The sequence below is a fragment of the Periplaneta americana genome, chromosome 14 (assembly GCF_040183065.1).
Source record: "Periplaneta americana isolate PAMFEO1 chromosome 14, P.americana_PAMFEO1_priV1, whole genome shotgun sequence".
In the NCBI taxonomy this organism is placed as follows: Eukaryota; Metazoa; Arthropoda; class Insecta; order Blattodea; family Blattidae; genus Periplaneta; species Periplaneta americana.
The window spans coordinates 145,730,260-145,751,639 of NC_091130.1; the positions used below are offsets into that span (position 1 = coordinate 145,730,260).

Here is a 21,380-nt window from a genome sequence, read left to right on the forward strand (position 1 = left end):
TTATTGCCCCGTAATCTTTATGTAGGTATTGTCGGAACACATACTGCCTGTATAAGTTACTATGGGTGAACACGCTGTATTCAACGCCATAGTACTCCCCCCACGATCTGATATCATCTGTTGCAAAAACATAGATATAATGCTACATGCCCCGTAATTTTATGCACTTCAGGATTTATATTAAGTGACACAGCTTAGCTATTTAATCCAAAACTCTCTGGTCATAGATTAATCTATCGAATGGTCAACAGTAATCTCACTAGAGGTTTTGATTTATCTAGAGAAAATCAAAACTCGAGTGGGATTTAATTGACTATTACACGATTAGAAGAAAGTATATAAAGATTAGAAGAAATAAAGTACTTTTACTTACCTACTTACTGGCTTTTAAGGAACTCGGAGGTTCATTGCGTCCCTCACATAAGCCCGCCATTGGTCCCTATACTGACCAAGACTAATCCATTCTCTATCATCATATCCCACCTCCCTCAAATCCATTTTAATATTGTCTTCCCATCTACGTCTCGGCCTCCCTAAAGATATTTTTCCCTCCGGCCTCCCAACTAACACTCTATATGCATTTCTGGATTCGCCCATACGTGCTATATGCCCTGCCCATCTCAAACGTCTGGATTTAATGTTCTTAAATATGTCAGGTGAAGAATACAATGCATGCAGTTCTTTGTTCTGTAACTTTCTCCATTCTCCTGTAACTTCATCCCTCTTAGCCCCAAATATTTTCCTAAGCACCTTATTCTCAAAAACCCTTAATCTCTGTTCCTCTCTCAAAGTGAGAGTCCAAGTTTCACAACCATACAGAATAGCCGGTAATATAACTGTTTTATAAATTCTAACTTTCAGATTTTTCGACAGCAGATTGGATGATAAAAGTTTCTCAACCGAATAATAACAGGCATTTCCCATATTTATTCTGTGTTTAATTTCCTCACGAGTATCATTTATATTTGTTACTGTTGCTCCCAGATATTTGAACTTCTCCACCTCTTCAAAAGATAAATTTCCAATTTTTATATTTCCATTTCGTACAATATTCTCGTCACGAGACATAATCATATACTTAGTCTTTTCGGGATTTACTTCCAAACCTATCTCTTTGCTTGCGTCCAGTAAAATTCCCGTTTTTTCCCTAATCGTTTGTGGATTTTCTCCTAACATATTGACGTCATCCGCATAGATAAGCAGCTGATGTAACCCTTCAATTCCAAACCCTCTCTGTTATCCTGAACTTTCCTAATGGCATACAAAAAAATATTGACTTACTGAAATTTTATTTCACTAATGTTAGCTTCATCGAAACGTTTGAACGGAGCCGCCATTTTCAGTGACTGCCTATGCTGTAAACAAATGACGATCGCAAAGCATGTTTTATAGTACTACCATAAAGAATTTGCAGTTTGAAATGTTGGCAAACAAAGAAAGAATTGCTAGGATAGTGATAAAAACAAATGCTAAGGACGCAATAAAATTGTGCGATAAGCAACCATGATTGGTTGAAAGGCGTCCTTTCGTACCGTTTTATTGGTCAAAAGTAGTATGATGTATTAAAAGTGTAATAGTCAATATAATTTTAAGCGAAATTCATCATTGACCAATACTTTTCCATTGCAGCGATATTTTACTACTTAATTAACTTATTATTCCCAGAACATGAATTTTACCAGCAATCAAAAATACGGTATTGGGAATAAATTTAATAAGGAACAAAAAAAAGTTTCCTTCCCAGGCAGGATTCGAACCACGAAAGAATTAGTTACCAGTCTATCGTGCTCTGGATTGAACAAGGCTCTGAAATCAGCTACAAGGGTCGGTCCGGATTTTTTGCCACTACTGTACTTTAATAAAATGTTAAAAATAAAAAGGCTGGTTAATTTAACACCAGTTAGGCTAAATTAAACATTTCTTGGAGAAACATGCCATTAATATGACAGAAAATTGTATTTACTGTATTTGTCCTTGTCATAATTCCTGTCTACACATTACACGCATGCGTAGGTATCCCCCGTCACTTTTCATATAATTGCTATATTAGTCCATTTTACTCTTTTCACTTGTAAATAGTTCCTTAAGGTCTGGTTCCTTATTTGCTTTTGTCTTGTACAACACTTTGATTTCCATAGTCTCATCTCTGGATAATCTCTTTTAGAATCGCATTCTGTGATTATATGAATCCGTAGCGTCTCCATTAGACATAACATGTGCCAGGCGGCGTCAACTACTGAAGGGAGGGCTGCTCTTTAATAGGAAATGTTCTTTATTTGAACAGGAGAAAGCGGCGCAACTTCAGCAAGCAGGCGTCAGAAATCCTGAACGAATACTTCTACTCACACCTCAGCAACCCCTACCCATCCGAAGAAGCGAAAGAGGAGCTGGCAAGGAAGTGTGGCATCACCGTGTCTCAGGTAAGCATGCTAAATGAAAGGAAAACACATCTGGATTATTAAAAATAGAAATTTATTCTTAATTACTTATTTGACATACGAGGTCGCTTTTCTGAGCAGGCCGCTAGAAGTTGTTTCTATGGCAACCAAATGCCATCATGCAAAACGGTGTGTTAGTTCCAAAAACGTCCGTCGGCACAGATAATAATAACACAGTTCCAGAAACGTCCATCAGCACAGATAATAATAACACAGTTCCAAAAACGTCCGTCGGCACAGATAATAATAACACAGTTCCAAAAACGTCCGTCGGCACAGATAATAATAACACAGTTCCAAAAACGTCCGTCAGCACAGATAATAATAACACAGTTCCAAAAACGTCCGTCGGCACAGATAATAATAACACAGTTCCAAAAACGTCCGTCGGCACAGATAATAATAACACAGTTCCAAAAACGTCCGTCAGCACAGATAATAATAACAGTTCCAAAAACGTCCGTCGGCACAGATAATAATAACACAGTTCCAAAAACGTCCGTCAGCACAGATAATAATAACACAGTTCCAAAAACGTCCGTCGGCACAGATAATAATAACACAGTTCCAAAAACGTCCGTCGGCACAGATAATAATAACACAGTTCCAGAAACGTCCGTCAGCACAGATAATAATAACACAGTTCCAGAAACATAATAACACAGTTCCAGAAACGTCCGTCAGCCAGATAATAATAACACAGTTCCAAAAACGTCCGTCGGCACAGATAATAATAACACAGTTCCAAAAACGTCCGTCAGCACAGATAATAATAACACAGTTCCAGAAACGTCCGTCGGCACAGATAATAATAGCACAGTTCCAGAAACGTCCGTCAGCACAGATAATAACACAGTTCCAAAAACGTCCTTCGTCACAGATAATAATAACAACACAGTTCCAAAAACGTCCGTCGGCACAGATAATAACAACACAGTTCCAAAAACGTCCTTCGGCACAGATAATAATAACAACACAGTTCCAAAAACGTCCGTCAGCACAGATAATAACAACACAGTTCCAAAAACGTCCTTCGGCACAGATAATAATAACAACACAGTTCCAGAAACGTCCGTCAGCACAGATAATAACAACACAGTTCCAAAAACGTCCTTCGGCACAGATAATAATAACAACACAGTTCCAAAAACGTCCGTCGTCACAGATAATAATAACACAGTTGCGATATTAAATTTTGGTTCAAGGCTTTTAATGTAGGAGGTTAAATTTGATTAATTGTTGGCTTCTGTTGAAGGATCTGAAGTTAGATTTTCCTGTCACATATGAAAACATTTGTGTAATGAATTGAAGAACACATTTAAATACATAGCCTAAATCAAATAATCTTTGAAAATGTCTATACAATCAAGCAACACTATCTTGTTCAAATTCACAATTTACGTTCAACTCTTTCCAAGTCTCATGCAGATACTTCATTTCTCAATATCGCTTCCTCTTCATCTGGAAGTTCTGTTTTCCAGATTGTCTTCTATGTTGCAGCTCCATATTGTCTCTTTTCATAGACCAACAGTAGCCAACCATCATCACTGACTTCATCCCACCTGCCTTGATAAAGCTTCTCTATTTCTTTTGTCTTGATGAACCCTTTCTCCGTGTTCTTCCAAGACAATCAGGGAAGAAGTCTAGATGACTATAAAGGAAATGAATTTTAATGCTCATATTGCATTCTAAATTTTCATAACTACCAACATACTTTTTACATTGTTTTTGAAATCTGGGTGTTTCCTGTTCCCAAAGAAATTGTCAACCACATTCTTAAAGCCTGTCCAAGCTAGTCGTTCTTCATAGGTCTTTAAATTTTCAAAGTATTCATATTTCAGCAAACTTCTTATGTTGACTCCCACAAAAATTCTTCTCTAAGTTTAACCTGAGAAAGAAAGGAAAATTTAGAGCATATGTATTTAAAACAATCACCATCTTTATGTAATGCTTCTGTGTACTTCAAAACAACTCGACAAATATCGATTGTTTCATAGTCGATCGTGTTCATTCACTTTACGATAGATTATATCGATTGCAGTATAAGATTGCGCACGAAACTTAAATATAACGCACTTAAGGAATTACAAAAACTGTGGGGTTTAACGAACACGGATTTAATTTTTGCAGAGAGCATGAAAAAGTTATTCAGAATGACCCTTCGTCATGTAAAACGCCAAAACATGGCAACCATGTGTAATTACATATATGAAATGAGTTCATCTGTTCATATATCTAACTGAATGCCTCAGATATGCCCACGTCGTCAACTGTTTTTTTATTTAGGCGTGATGATGCGCTGAAGTTACGTAGTCGCGCTCAGGTTGGATAATGTATTTTATGTCATTTTTTATAATTTAGTTTGGTTAGATATTTTTAAATTATAATTTCAAGTTTAGCAACTTTCCGCAGCAATAATAATAATAATAATAATAATAATAATAATAATAATAATAATAATAATAGATAAATAATAAATAATTATAATTAATATTTTATTTTTTATTTACTAGAGCTTCCTCAAATTAGAGACTGCCATTAGACAAAGCATACAAAACAATATAAATGATAATAGATAACAGAGTAAGAAAAAAAATAAGAAGTACACAAACAAACAAACAATGGCAGTTTACAGAATAAAAAAAGTTGCAAGTAAAGAAGCAATGAAAGCTAATAAGAGAAAGAAAATAGATAATGTTACGTCAGTTTTTTTCAGTTGAATTAGAGTCCATATAGGTGGTTTCGTAAAAGTTTGACTGACTCTCTAATTATGAGGAGGGCCAGTTCATTCAGAAGCGATTTATGCAGTCTTAGGGTCTTACAGAATTGAGAAGAGAAGTTAGGTATCGTTCCTCTTGCTCCAAACATCAATCCCGTAACACTGATATCGTGAAGTTGGTATTTATCTTTATAATACGGGATGGTTGGAACGTAGATTGCTCGTTTCTCCTCATGTACGTCTTCAGGCTGTCCTTTACACTTTTCAAACCTGATAATACAGGTTCCATAGCCGTCACTTAAAATTGACAGTGTATCTTTTGTGAGAATTTTAATAATAATAATAATAATAATAATAATAATAATAATAATAATAATAATAATGGTTTATTTAACCTGGCAGAGTTAAGGCCATACGGTCTTCTCTAACACTCAACCAGAAACTGCCATACAAAAAACATTACAAATTTACAAAGTAAAATACACTACAATTTTACACTGAGAACTGAAGTAGATAATCATAGTATAATGTAAACAAAAGTAAGTAGAAATCAGACATAATATAATATAACATATAGAAAAAAAGAAAAATTCATAATAAACTGTAAGTCAAAATAAATGATACATGCAAAGTATAAAAATATGAGACAATAATATTGAGTCACATTAAATATTAATACAATTTTGATATAAATATTACAACCAAAGTAGTGAAGAGGAGATGATTTAATAAAATTTATTATAGCATAACTTAGTTGTTGAGGATTTCCTCATTTAAGTCTATACGAGATGCATACGCGCTAAACTTATATAAAGCGACAGTGGTTCGTAAGATTTTCATCCAGCTTTTTTTCTTCCAAGCCTTAGTAACAAAACTTAAATTCGTAATAAAAATATTTTCAATAAAAGTTTTTCCTTTTTGTATTGTCTTTGTTGTTTCTTTTCCTTCCCCAACCTGCCCCGCATTTTGATTAAAACTCTCGTTTCACCCTCAGTTTATCTTCCTTAAACCCTCCCGCCTGCAGTCTTTAAGATACTCCCCAGAAACGTACACGGACCCCTAACTATCTTGGAAAAGAATCCGGAAATCTTTTTAAAATGGCTACCCTCACGAGATCATATAATGAAAAGCTGGATCATCACGACGACGCTGGGGTAGAGGGTGTGTTACACTTTCAACATGGCTGCTGTTGGAAAGAGATTACAGGTTGAAATATCTGCATGCCGGTAGCTTGTTTGTTTCTTTCAGTTCCCACTTAACATCCGTGATGATAATCATGCAAATTCCTCTCAGATTATCTTCGTATCCCATTAACTGGATTTTTTAAAAGAACTTAATCGTCTAAGAGAGAAAAAAATTGTATTCAGGCTATTTTAAGAATAGAAAACGAGGCGAGGAGAAGCCCGCCACGCGAGTTAACTTCAAAATTGTCGAAGAAGTAATCGATCTTAAATACTCCAACTTTACCACAGTGACTGTATGTGTAGGATAAGGACAGGGCATATACATAAAGCATGGTAGAAACACTCTTTCAATCTTTATTTATTTATTTATTTAGTTATTTATTTATTCATTTATTTATTTATACATTTATTTATTTATTTATTTATGCATTCATTTATTCGTTTATTTATTAATTAATTAATTTATTTATTTATTTATTTATTTATTCACATTTATTTATTTATTTATTTATTTATTCATTTATTTATTCATTCATTTAATTATTTATTCGTTCATTTATTCATTCATTTATTTTTTCATTCATTTATTTTTTCATTTATTTATTAATGTATTTATTTATTAATGTATTTATTTATTCATGTATTTATTTATTAATTCATTTATTTATTTATTCATTCATTTGTTTTTTCATTTATTTATTCATTTATTTATTTATTCATTTATTTATTAATTCATTTATTTTTTCATTTATTTATTTATTAATTCATTTATTTATTCATTTATTTATTTATTCATTTATTTTTTCATTTATTTATTTATTCATTCATTTATTTATTAATTCATTATTAATTAATTTATTTATTTATGTATTTACTTATTCATGTATTTATTTATTCATTTATTTATTTATTCATTTATTTATTTACTCATTTATTTATTCATTCATTTATTTATTCATTCATTCATTTATTCATTTATTTATTTATTTTTCATTTATTTATTTATTTATTCATTTATTTATTCATTCATTTAATTATTTATTCGTTCATTTATTCATTCATTTATTTTTTCATTCATTTATTTTTTCATTTATTTATTAATGTATTTATTTATTAATGTATTTATTTATTCATGTATTTATTTATTAATTCATTTATTTATTTATTCATTCATTTGTTTTTTCATTTATTTATTCATTTATTTATTTATTCATTTATTTATTAATTCATTTATTTTTTCATTTATTTATTTATTAATTCATTTATTTATTCATTTATTTATTTATTCATTTATTTTTTCATTTATTTATTTATTCATTTATTTATTCATTCATTTATTTATTCATTCATTATTAATTAATTTATTTATTTATGTATTTACTTATTCATGTATTTATTTATTCATTTATTTATTTATTCATTTATTTATTTACTCATTTATTTATTCATTCATTTATTTATTCATTCATTCATTTATTCATTTATTTATTTATTTTTCATTTATTTATTTATTTATTCATTCATTCATGTATTTATTTACTTATTTATGTATTTATTTATTTATTTATGTATTTATTTATTATTCATTTATTTATTTGTTCGCTTATTTATTTATTCACATATTTATTTATTCATTTACTTATTTATTCATTTATTTATTTACTCATTTATTTATTCATTCATTCATTCATTCATTTATTCATTCATTTATTTATTATTTATTTATTTATTTTTCATTTATTTATTATTTATTTATTTATTTTTCATTTATTTATTCATTTATTTATTCATTCATGTATTTATTTATTTATTCATTTATTTATTCATTCATTTTTTATTTATTTATTCATTCATTTATTCATTAATTAATTTATTTATTCATTTATTGATTGATTCATTTATTTTTTTCATTTATTTATCTATTTATTTATTTATTCTTTTATTTATTCATTCATTTTTTCATTTATTTATTTATTTATTTATTTATTTATTTATTTATTCATTCATATTTATTCATTTATTTTTTTTTTCATTTATTTAAGTACATAGGCTACTTGCCCATCAAAGCACATTTTTAACATAGGCTAAATACTCGTATAAATGAATAATTTAATTCATAATTATTGATAATGATTTACGGAAGCGGCGATTACAAAGTAAGAATATGCGATAGCAATAGAAATAAAAGAAAATGGAAATTAATATTGACAAAAAATCAGAAATTTAATAAATCGTTAACAAATAAAATTGTAGGAGATCTCAATTTCTAGCAGGACCAAAAGAAGGAAAAAATTGAGTTATTCCACAGGAAAAAATAAGGCTGAATGTGCTATGACATGGATGACATAGATAATTTGTTATAGGCCTAATTTTAGTTTGTGAATAATTTCTCTGTACCGGAAAATAGTTCAATTTCCTCACTCAGTGAATTAAAGTTGCTTAAAATTTTAAATAGTGGTGAGTTTGTATAATATACTTTTGTCTATATTGGGATATTAAATGAAAAATATCTTCTAATATTTCTGTTAGAGTAAGGGACTCTTCTAACATTTGGAGTATGCAAACCAAAAATTGATCTCAGTAATCTAGTTGGGAACTGGATTGGAAAGATGCATTCAGTGTTTTATAATGTAGGAACCAAAAGAATGCATTCTATATCAACTCAATTTAATGAACATTATTCTTGCAGCGAGGGTTACAAATTAATGTAACATTACTCAATAAATGCGTGTAGACATTACAGAGAACATAAAACATTAATTTGAATTAATATAACTAGTTTTAGAAAAGTTTCAATCAGTTTGTTTCATTCTAGAGTGATTTTAAAGTGCGTATACTTGAATATGTTTAAACGGACTCAGTTCTATAAATATTTACACCGCACTCTGTCTGTTTTTTCAGGTGTCGAACTGGTTTGGGAACAAGCGGATACGATACAAGAAGAACATAGGGAAGGCACAGGAAGAAGCGAATCTGTATGCAGCAAAAAAAGCAGCAGGTAAGAACAATAATCATTATAGGAGTCACTTGAGAAGTTAAAATTGACCATACTTTTGCTGTGGGGCTATTATACGGGGCTCAACCCACCGGCCCTGTGAAGAATGGGAAATGAATGCATCAACTGTTACTCACTCCAAGGCTACTTGAAACTACGCCCCCCATTCGCGAGATTCCGAGCTGTTAAAGTCCACAGTACAAGCTTCATAAATCATTAACGGATCACCATATCTGTATTAACCCCTGCAATAGCTGAACGGTCAGATCTTTAGCCTGTCAACACCTCTTATCAGTAGGGACCGGATTTTTATGTAATTACATATTATATTCCTTTCAACCTAACCGTATACAGTATAAATAACAAATCTTTGCGAATCTTGTAATTACCATTAATATATTAAAATTTGATGTTCCATATTTTTACATAACCTATTTACCTCACATTACATATTATGGCTTGGTATTACATAAATCTACATATTTAGGGCTTTTATTCATTTTTACTTCTCTAAAAGGGGGAAAAAAATCTGCTGGGGAAGTTTACAATTTGAAATACACAGATTTAAAAAGCTTTTTCACCTACCCAAGAAAGGTTATATTTCGGGACGAAACATAACATCCTTAGTTCCAGGAAGTAATAGAGGCACTCACCCCATACTGCCCATTGTAAATATGAGTGAACAAAAGGCAACCTTTCTCAAACAACTATCTGGTATTGTAAAACTTACTCAGAAAGTAGCGTTGCCTTCATGCGGTGGATGGGACGAGGACGACATGATTTGTCTCGAACTATAATTGTTCTGCACATATCTTAAAAAGTCGTTCACATGCAATTTGCAACCTTACCCACCCTCTTCCTAATCCTTCCAGGGAAAACCCGTGTCAAGTCTGACATGAAACTTTCAGGTTATTGCTTGACCTCTTTATTTTAAATTTAGTAGACCTATACGGAAATGGGATTTTCCGAGCAATTAGAAAGTATTGTTCTCGGCTGGAATAATCCTACCCTTCTGAATGAGACAGGAATGTCACTTTTCAAACAACAGTTTGTAAATGCCTATACTTTGAGGTTTTAGTAGGTACTTATTTCTTACAGGGAGCAGCTAAAATGCATGTGTTCCACATCTCCTCTTATTTTCTCCTAATCCAGTAAAGCGAAACAGTGCTTGCAGTATTGTTGTGTTATTCATTTCACTCAGTTCTCTAGTTTTAGTACTTACTTTACCTATAAAGTGCAAGTGAGTTTATCTACTGCTTTTAACTAACTAAAATGGCCCCTGTATCTTCAACCCTACCGACAAAAATAAAATCATGGATTGCGATGGACGAAGCTTTCACTACAGATGGAAAAATAGTAATGTGTCAAGTGTGCGGTAAAAAAGTCGGGTGTTCTATGAAATCACAACTGGAGAGTCATACCTATCCTATACCTGCCAGATATTGATATTAAATATTTTCATGATTTTACATATTTGGGTACATATTCAGCTTATTTTTCTTACATAAATATGTACATATTTCATATCATGATATTACATAAAAATCCGGTCCCTACTTATCAGTTCCACTACATCCCCACTCCTAGCTTTCCCTGTGATGTTCCCCTATTGCCAGGGCCGGTGAGATGAGTCCCACACTGTACTTAGAAATATGCTAATCTGAAGCCAGATTCAAGTCAGTCCATCAAAACCTCTCACCTACTTCACAATGAGAGGTTAAAAATAGTATTTTTCTTATGTAAATTAGTGTCATTGTGCTAGGAATGGATTAGGTTGGATTATGACTCAAAGGTAAGTCTGAATGTACTTCAAGTCTCGATGCTTAAAATTGTTATCCTGCCTTTGAGTTAGTGCTGGAATCTTTTGCATTCCTTACCTTAGAGTTAGTGCAATATAAGGCTGGTTCACAATAAACCGGAAACGAGAATCGGAACGAAAACGAAAACTGTAAAATTGTTAAAATGTGTACATTTAAATGTGAGCATTCACAATTAACGAAAAGCTTGCCGGAGCCCGGGATCGGGAACGGAGAGTGGCCAAGTTTCTACTTTTGCGTTCACGTTTCCGATCACAGCCCACTAGATTCATTCTATTGCTATAAAAGCTATTTTTTAGCAAGAAGACCGTCACATAACCTATGCATTATTTCGTTCTGTGCTGTGCATCATGGAGCAAGTTTTATTTGATGAGATTCTAATATTGAATGTTGAGGAAAATCATCACGTTTACGACAAGCCTCGTATAAAGATGAGAAAATGAAGGAGAATACGTGGCTTTCAATAGCTTCATCTTTGAACACCGATCGGAAGCGAATCATATTTTATTACTGTATCGGTTGTATTACACACTACATATTCATGCTTCAATTCAATAACTACTGTTGTGTTCATTTTTGTTCTATTACAAAAGTTTCTTCTCTAATTATTTTACGTTATGGTAGACTTAAAATAGGTTGTGATAATAAAGATGCATGGGCATATTTATAGTACCGTACCTAATGAAATGTTTCAGTTGAAATTTCGAAGTTGGTTAACCTGTGTTTATGTTGGCTGCCTTGTACTCATGAGAGAACGCCATTGGTCAATTATACACAAATAACATCAGAATGCGTAATATCGACTTTACATATCGTTATTGACATGCATATCGATATGCATAGTCGTCTACGTTCTCGGTTTATTGTGAATCAAAAATTTTCATATTCACGTCCTCTGCTTCTCGTTTTCATTCTGGTTCTCGTTCCCGGTTTATTGTGAACCAGCCGATACACTGACTCTGCCTTAAGCCTTCAGTTCTCTCGTACTTTTTAGTAACGTATTCAGTCGCGTGGTGGACATCTGTCATCCAAGTTGTATTCTTGCCCTAAAGATTGGATTTGAACATTCTTACATTTGTTACTACGTAGGCACATGACGGCATACAGCGAGCCATGACACACTTTGAACTGAACACGCAGTATACAAATTTATGACAGTTAAAATTTTTTCTTAAATAAATAGTGGTCTACAGTGAGCATCATATGCAGACCCTGTTAAAATGCATAGGGGAGAGTCTGGTAGTATCGGACATCGGGTAGTATCGGACAGTGCGTTTCTTTCATCTACCAGCATATGGTAGTACCTGAATGACATGGTTACGTTTCTCTATGCGACATCACAGAAACGTAACCATGTCAATCAGGTACTATCATCGTGTGGTAGATGAAAGAAACTCACTGTCCGATATTACCCGATGTCCGATACTACCCGACTCTCCCCTATAGCTTTTTTTTTTTTTTTTTTTTTGTAGAATGAGAATCTTAGATATGCTACTGATATTTCCCAAAATATAAATACCATATGATAATATACCATTGAAAAAAGGTGTAATAAGAATTTATGAGGTAGAATTTTGGTATTGAAGGTTTTAAATGTCTTAATAATTAAATTACTCGTGACAACCTAATACTTAACAAATTAATATATTCATCCCATGCTAGTGTAGAATCCAATACAAGGCCTAACAATTTTACCTGTGACTGAACACGGCGTTCGATATATTTTTCAATGAAAATATTTTATTTTGAGTTTTATTTAAATTTAGACTGAAACCATTCACCTGAAACACCTCGTATAATATAAGATTTAATGATCACACCTGGTATAATATAACTTATTTTTGAAAATGCGAAAACAAAAGAAAATAAGGTATAATAGATCTGAAGTATGAAATGATTATGACGATGAATTTCTGGCAAGATTTAGACTAAAAATGGACACTGTTTTAAACATACTGAAATTAATCAATGACAGACAGGTAAAAATAGTTCACATTGTCATCATTGCAAAGAAATGCTAATTTTTTAAATAATTGAAATTAAATTTTAAACAAATTCGTGTCAATATTGTAATACCATAATATCAATATCACGTTGTGCATTTCTGTAGGTATTAAATAAACTAGCTATAGACTTCCATGCTCTTGCCGTTAAGAAGTTTCGGTGTTAAATTCCATGTAGTCAACATTTCATCCAGTGGCGGTGCGTCAATAACAGCACAAGAGCACGTGAACACCTTGTTTCCATTAATGCACGACTAGTTGTATTATTTAATACCGTATTGATGTAGTGGGGATGTATAATATCAGGATCGAGTATTTTAAATTTCCCGCAACTTGCATAAATTTCTTATGTAAACTTGGCAACATCCGTTCACGTACAAGCCGAGCTCTTTTCAAGAAGGTTACATGAATTTCACGCATGCGCGGGAGAAAATTGTCTTTCGCTGGCCCCTTATGACTCGTCAAGAGCACAAAGCGTTAAGTGAACAGTGAATCTATCCTAAAGATGTCAGATGCATCGATGCTATCGTTCACGTGCTATATCTCGACAAGGAAATTTAATAGTCTGTATTCTAGCCTATAGGTGTCAGCATCTCACTGTCGGAACGTTTACTTTATGTGTGTACAGTGCTGCTACGAGAGTGTAGTTTGTGAATTACTATACTTCAGTGTCAGCATAATAGCATAGTTTGGCTTTCAAACACGTGTTGGCTGAATCTGGTGGTGGAATGAATTTAAGTATCTGTGTATGGTAGTGTATAATATTTAAGAATAATATTTGCTGGCATGTATTTATAGTAATCTATGCGAGTGGGATTACAGTACTGGTATAGGCTATAGTGTATCAGTGTGTTATGAAAAAAAATATATTACTGAATACACGCTTTTGTAAATAACAGCACTGTGGTATGTATTAATTTTTTACAAACGTAAACAATGAACTCTGTTGAAGTAATTTGGAACAGTAAAGAACTGAGTAAACTGGCTTACAAGGAAAAATTGGAAATAAAAAGACTGGGTTCAATTATTATTATTATTATTATTATTATTATTATTATTATTATTATTATTATTATTATTGTATGTTCTTTTGAATTTATATGCGGTTTTTTTCGATAGTGAAACATTGGAATCATGGCATTTTATATTAGGCTAAAAGTACGATTTCAAATTCTCTTCGATTTTGGAACACAAAATTGTGAACACATATAATATTTTATCACGAGCCGCCACTGATTTCACCGTTTTCTTTATAAAGTCTAGTAAGGAAATGAGAATTGTATATTTTTTAGCACTACTCATTCAACTATAGGCCTACTCACATCTGAACGTTCAAGAATTTCCTCACTAAAATTAGAGCTGGTTCCATGATTAAACCAGCGATGCCCTGGTACTCAAACCCAGAGCCAGGGACGGCTGAACGAGTTCGTGCAGTCCCTCCCTTCCTCTTTCTACGTGATAATGATTTAACGTGCACTGAGGTATGGCACGTATCCCATTCCCGAATTTAATTTAGATTAATTCAGGAAATAAGTGTAATGGATTTGTGAGATATCCTGGTAGCGGAGTATTTTCATAGTCATAAAATGGTTTTAAACGTCGTCGGAAGATCTGCTCCCCCACCGGAACGGTAATTCCAAATATAGACTGGCTTTGTAAATACAGGCTGCTCAGAAACGTTTGTAGTTGTCCAACATATACTTAACGAAATCTATCAACTTTCATTGTTGTTCGGTGATGTTAGCGGTCGAGGTGTCCGTAACGTTCGCTTTACAGTTGAAAGAAAGCCCGGGAAAACCCAACTAAGTACTTACGGCTGGTTCACAATAAACCGGAAACAGAAACGGCAACGAGAACGTAAAAATTGATTAAAAATGTATTTAAATGTGAGCATTCACAATTAACGAGAAGCTTGTCGGAACGGGAACGTGAGAGTTGGCGAAGTTTTAACTTCCGATCATAGCCTACTAGATTTATTCTGTTATTATCAAATGGCTATTTGGTCGTATATTTTGTAGCAAGGAGGCCGTGATACAATTTCTTGTTCATCTATTGTTTGTTAACTAACCCACAAATTCATTAGAATTTCTTTCAATATATGCTCCCTTCCGTTTCAAGACAAACTCTTCAATGCTACATAGTTTTGCATTGTAGAAAACACATGTACTTGCAATGAAAGTTATAGTATTGTAACATAAATTGGAAATCATGTCAGTTAATTCTTGGAATTTAAATATTAAAACATAATATATACAACCATGAGCACCTCAGAAGCATTTGTTTGTAATGAAATGAAATAAAATTGAAGTTCTAAAAATATATAAATAAAAATATAAAACTAATAAATCAAATTTTAGTTCTTTGTTGAAATTCAAATATTCGAACAACATCTGTACTATAAAGAGCGTCTAAAAATGCTCCACAAATAAATTATTTCTAACAAAATCATTTTAGGAAAACCATAACACAGATAAATAAATATTAATAAATAGGGACCATTAGGGGAGAGTCAGGTAGTATCGGACATCGGGTAATATTGGACAGTACGTTTCTTTCATCTACCACCATATGGTAGTACCTGATTGACATAGTTACGTTTCTCTATGCGACATCACAGAAACGTAACTATGTCAATCAGGTACTATCATCGTGTGGTAGATGAAAGAAACTCACTGTCCGATATTACCCGATGTCCGATACTACCCGACTCTCTCCTATCTCTTGATAATGTATGTATTTATTCACACTGCAAATGGGTAAATACCCGGTGGCAGTGGTAACTATTTACACTCAATAATGACAATTAATAATAAATTTATAATACTAATACTAATAATAAATAATTTTGATAATAATAATAATAATAATAATAATAATAATAATAAAACTAACAAGGAGCATCCTAAATTAAATGAAGCACGATCGCTTAAAATAACATTTAAGGCCTAAAGTAAATCTAATGTGTATCTTAGCCCTAAGTTCGAACTAAAATCCACGAGTACCTTTCAGCACCACACTCATTTCGCTGTCAACTCACTCACTGCACTGGTACTACGACACATTTCACTGATACTGTTATGATTTCACTAACACTTCAAAAACATTTCATTGTTCAAATACTTTTCTCTACCACTATAAATGATAAAATTTCACTAACACGAACACACTTCACTGACACAACACACTTCTTCACTGATACGACACTTCAATAACAAAATATCAATTACAACCTTTAAATAGTGTGTATAATATACTACCGTCTATTAGTAAAGTCCTTAAGCCTATTCTTAAATACGCTTTTGGTTGTTGGTAAAGCCTTTAGTAAGTCTGCAGGTAAAGCATTCCAGTCCCTGATAGTACGATTGAGAAAAGAAAACTTTCCAGTGTCCGTCCTCTGTCTTCTTTCCCTCAATTTATATGAGTGGCCGTTCCTTGAAGAGTAATTTGGCGGCTGCAATCTATTTTTTATTTCTCTCCAGGCAGGCTCACCTCTGTATGTTTTGAACAGTGCGCATAATCGAATTCGCGTTCTCCTGTCGGTATAAATAACAATAAAAAAATTGTTGTAAATAACACAGAATAACATAATTTTGAAGCAGACAAATTCAGAAATGAAGAAAATTACGCTACAGATTGAATGTTGAATTTTATATCCTAGATTTTTGTTGATACAGACTACCAAGGGAGGTAACAAACTCACCCCACATGAAAAATGTGAATTACATCTTAAAGTAGATTAATTTTTTATGTTATTCTTAACTTAAATTGTTAGTAGATATATAACGGACAAACACATGGAATTTCCAAAAGAAGTATGGAGAAAAATAGCAATAATATTGAAAAGTCATCAGTATTAAAATATTCGAACACCACCTTTACTATAAAGGGCGTCTCAAAATAATAATAATAAAAGGCTCCACTAATAAATTATTTCTAACAAAATCATTTCGGGTGGAGTTCCCGGGTAGCTCAGTTGGCAGAGCGCTGGTACGTCGATACCCGGCCCCGGAACAATTTTTCCCTTGAAATTATTCAAATCTGCTTCACAGGGAGCTTTACCTGAAAGACTAGATTTGCATAATATATACGTCACTGTGTACGTTAACAGAAAACCACAATTCCAAGTCACACAGAGATTGTGTGCACTCGATGTGGGTCTCTGGCGTTTCGTCAGCCCACGCGAGTTGTGTGGATATAAAGGGAAAAGTTGAGACGGTGTCGGGTGGAGTTCCCGGGCAGCTCAGTTTGCAGAGCGCTGGTACGTTAAAAACCAGAGGTCCCGGGATCAATACCCGGCCCCGGAACAATTTTTCCCTTGAAATTATTCATTTCAGGAACACCATAACACAAAGAAATAAAAAATAATAATAAATAGGCAACAATTGGTCTCATAATAATATAAATAATAATATAAAAATTGTTATAAATAACTCAGAAATGAAGAAAATTGACCTACATATTGAATTTTGAATTTTATATCCCGGATTTTTCTTGAAACAGACTACCAAGGGGGGTAACAAACTGACCCTATATGAAAAATGTGAATTACATCTTAATGTAGATTAATTTTTTATGTTATTCTTAATTTAAATTGTTAGTAGACATATAACGGACGAATACATGAATTTTCAAAAATAAGTATTGGGGGAAAATAACAATAATATTGAAAAGTCATCAGTGGGGTGATCCTATTATCCCTCTGGTAGCAGTAGGGTTAATATCCTTCCATGCCGCCTGTATCTCCGCCTATGATTGTGGTCCTTATTTTTTATTATTGCAACCACTTTTAAATGTATTTACATTATTAGTAATATAAGATATCGATTATCCGCTTCTCATTACCTCGATTAATCGAGATTCGACTGCATATCTAAAATGAATTAAATGGACGCCAATAATAAGTTAATATCTGAAATGAAATATTTTAGTTTTCTCCGCCATATGCGCGATGCTCTATTGACAGCAATCAAAGCAGCAACAACTCTGAAACCTGCTTGCAGCAGATGCTTCGATTGAAACAAAGATTTTTTAAAATTCTCTGTTGGACTGTCTATCTCAGTACTGAAAGTTTTGTCAAGTCACGAGCAGGTCTTTTCATTCAAAGAATCAATATTGGGGCATGCAGCATATTACTAATGGGAATTTGCATGTTCCACGTTGATCAAGTCCAGTCGAGGGGTAGATTGAAAATGCCAATAACAGAAGTGAAACATTTAAAACTGACCGTTCTGGCTCTATATACATATAGTGTTGAAATGATTGCAAATGAATTCTAACAAAGCCTCCTGCAAACATCACTGACATTTTCACTTAGTTGCGGAATTTTTGTTGGTTTGCATTCAAAAGTTATGTACGACATCGGCCAGTTATTCTAATTTACAAGCAATTCTTTTAGTTTGACAGCTTCTGCTGTCCTGGACACTATGAATATGTATTTTATTTTACGCAAACTGAATGTATTTTGGTATTGTTGGACACTGTTGACAGTCGTCGGAGCTGTTTGTTAGTCGTTAGACGTTAGAAACCGTTAATATTTTGTTGACGGATAAGACGTTTTAGACATCACCTTTCAATTGTTGAGAAAGTATGAACAGCGGTGTAGGTTTCTTTGTGAAGGATTGAGAGAACGTTTTGTGATTTTAGTATATATTTCATGACGGATATCAGTGTTGTCAGAAGGAGGGAAATTTCCCGCAAAACGGGAAATTTATTTTTTTAGAGGGAAAATGGAATTTTTGCTTACAAACGAGAAATTTCTATCGCATTACTATGCGAACTCTAGAATTTCATGATTTTTTTAGAAATTGGCTATTAATTAGAAATATGAAAATGCATTTTTACAGAATATTTTGAAGCATTAAAGCACGCAACAATATAAATATAAATATTAAAATATTTTCTTAGAAATGTTAATAACTTTGAAAGGTATATACATAAATATAGATCTAAAAATATGAATTTTCTGCGTTTATCTGAACCAAAATGTAAAACCAATGCAGCTTTTTGTCATAGAATGAGTCAAGGTCCCAGATTATTAAACAAATTTTATTCCAATAATATTTTAACCACGAATCCTCTCCAAATTAATAAAAAAAAAATAAAAATAAAAAAATTTGTATTGGAATTATAGTTTGGGTTTAAACATATTAAACACTTTTTAATCTGTATTCATTCTCAATTTTAAATTTATTTTTGTCTGTATTGGAATCCCCTCCTGAGCACTACGTCATAGATGTCTATGAACGTAGGACTGAAGTCCACACATGTGCTGAGGTGCACTCGTTATGAGTGACTAGTTGGCCGGAATCCGACGGAATAAGCGCCGTCTTAAATCGCGAAGTGATTTACGCATATCATATATATTGTTTTAATGTACCAAAGTACATATCGTCGTGTGAATGCAAGAACTAGGTAACTTGATTTTTCATATTTTGTGACATCGCCTATTTACTTATTTATTGCACTAAGGAATATGTCTCGTTTTCATTTACCTATTTGTTATATTGGAAAATAGATGTCGCTGGTAACGTTCGATCAGTTACCTAGATCCTGGATTACATTTTGTGCGATTTTTGCTATGCTATAAAAGAGGTAACTAAAAAACGCAAATTTCGAGTTACCTAGTTCTTGCATTCACACGGCGATATGATATTTCCATGCAGATATTCTGCGGCGGCCACTATAGGGAACCCAAGAGTTGGAACTTAAACTGAGACGATTCTGTCCGACACCGGGGTGGGTATCCGGTGTGGCTTAGTGGATAAAGCATCAACACGTAGAGCTGAAAACCCGGGTTAAAATCCCGGCGCCGGAGATAATTTTTCTCCGTTCCATTACTCTCTCATCGTATTCCCTTAATACGTTGACGCAAAAAACCGATCTTCCTCTCGCTCAGTAAAATTGTGGTAAATTCTCAAAAATAACTACCACAATATTACTCGTATCACAGTATTACCAACATTTACCCTACATACATTTTCGCGTTATTTCGCGATTTTAAACTTATATTTTTGACCTGGAAAAGCTTCAAACATAAAATTCTATGTTCTGAAACATGTATTTTGCATATCCGCGGTTTGAGAAATCTAGTAATTTTTTATGATAATATTTTTTCTGACTAGAAAGCAATAGGAACACGTCGATGAATACGGTGTTGCCATTCAGGCGAGAACTACCTGGCCTTGATTAAAACTATAAGCTCTTCCTAAATCTTTTTGTATTATTTTTACGGTTGATGCATAGAAACTTCTTGAGCGACGGGGGATGACGACCAGTCAATTTGTTTTATCTGAGAAGGAACGAATGTCCCACGGGGCATGACATGAATGAGGCATTTCAATCAGTTTCTCGCCATCTTTTCCCTGCACATCTGGCGCCGCCCCTGCAACCTAGTCAGGAACCACCAAAATTCTTAACAGAGGATCGAACCTTTTCATGTATTTATGATTTTCTTAATAGTTTTGCCGACACTCAATCTGCACATTGAAATGATCACGTCGTACACCAATAATACAACTCTGAGGTCACAATTTTAAACTTATTTTCCAAGTAAATATGACGAATTTTTATGGGTTCGTAATCACTTTCATTCCGATATTGAAACTAACAATCTTTCATTGAGTGAAAGAGAACAGTTAATTGAACTGTCGAATGAGACCGAACTTAAAATGAAATTCGAAGCAGAAGGTATGGTTAATTTCTGGACCTCATCATAAGTGAAAAGAGAATATAGTGAACTGTACAATGTTGCTTTAGAGTTCTAATTCAGTTTGCTATTACGTATCTGTGTGAGAAAGGGTTTTCGTCATTAACTCTAATAAAAACAAAGTACCGATATCGACTCGATGTATGTGACGATTTCCGACTTAAGCTTGCCAGCATACGTCCAAATATAGAATAAGTATGCAAGAATCGGCAGGCTCATCCATCTCATTAATGTGAGTACCAACATTTATTTATTTATTTTTTTTAGATAATAAGTTAAAGATTATCGAAACTCTAATAGCCTTGAATTATTAAAGGTAAGGTGATAACTGTCTCCCATTGGAGGTAGCCCAGAAGGACTCAGTATATTCTCCTACATGAATTTTGCAATATTAAATGTTTACATAAATTTTGTAGAAAGAAAATTAAAATAAACATATATGAATAGAAAGTGAATAAAAAAAATTAAACAGAGTGAATATGATGACTCAGAATTTGGCAAGAGCGTTTCAAAACTGAA

General features: G+C 32.9%; 1 protein-coding gene across 6 annotated transcripts in view; it reads left to right on the forward strand.

Moving 5' to 3' along the window:
- The window catches only part of exd (PBX homeobox extradenticle), a 336,566-nt gene that overhangs the window by 134,016 nt on the left and 181,170 nt on the right, over nt 1-21,380 (forward strand). For 5 of the 6 annotated variants that reach the window (XM_069846234.1, XM_069846230.1, XM_069846232.1 and 2 more), the window contains exons 3-4: nt 2,285-2,420; nt 9,243-9,339. In XM_069846234.1, coding sequence (XP_069702335.1) covers nt 2,285-2,420; nt 9,243-9,339 — 233 coding nt within the window. The remainder of the gene's footprint in view (nt 1-2,284; nt 2,421-9,242; nt 9,340-21,380) is intronic. The other variant, XM_069846231.1, reaches the window with a different exon arrangement.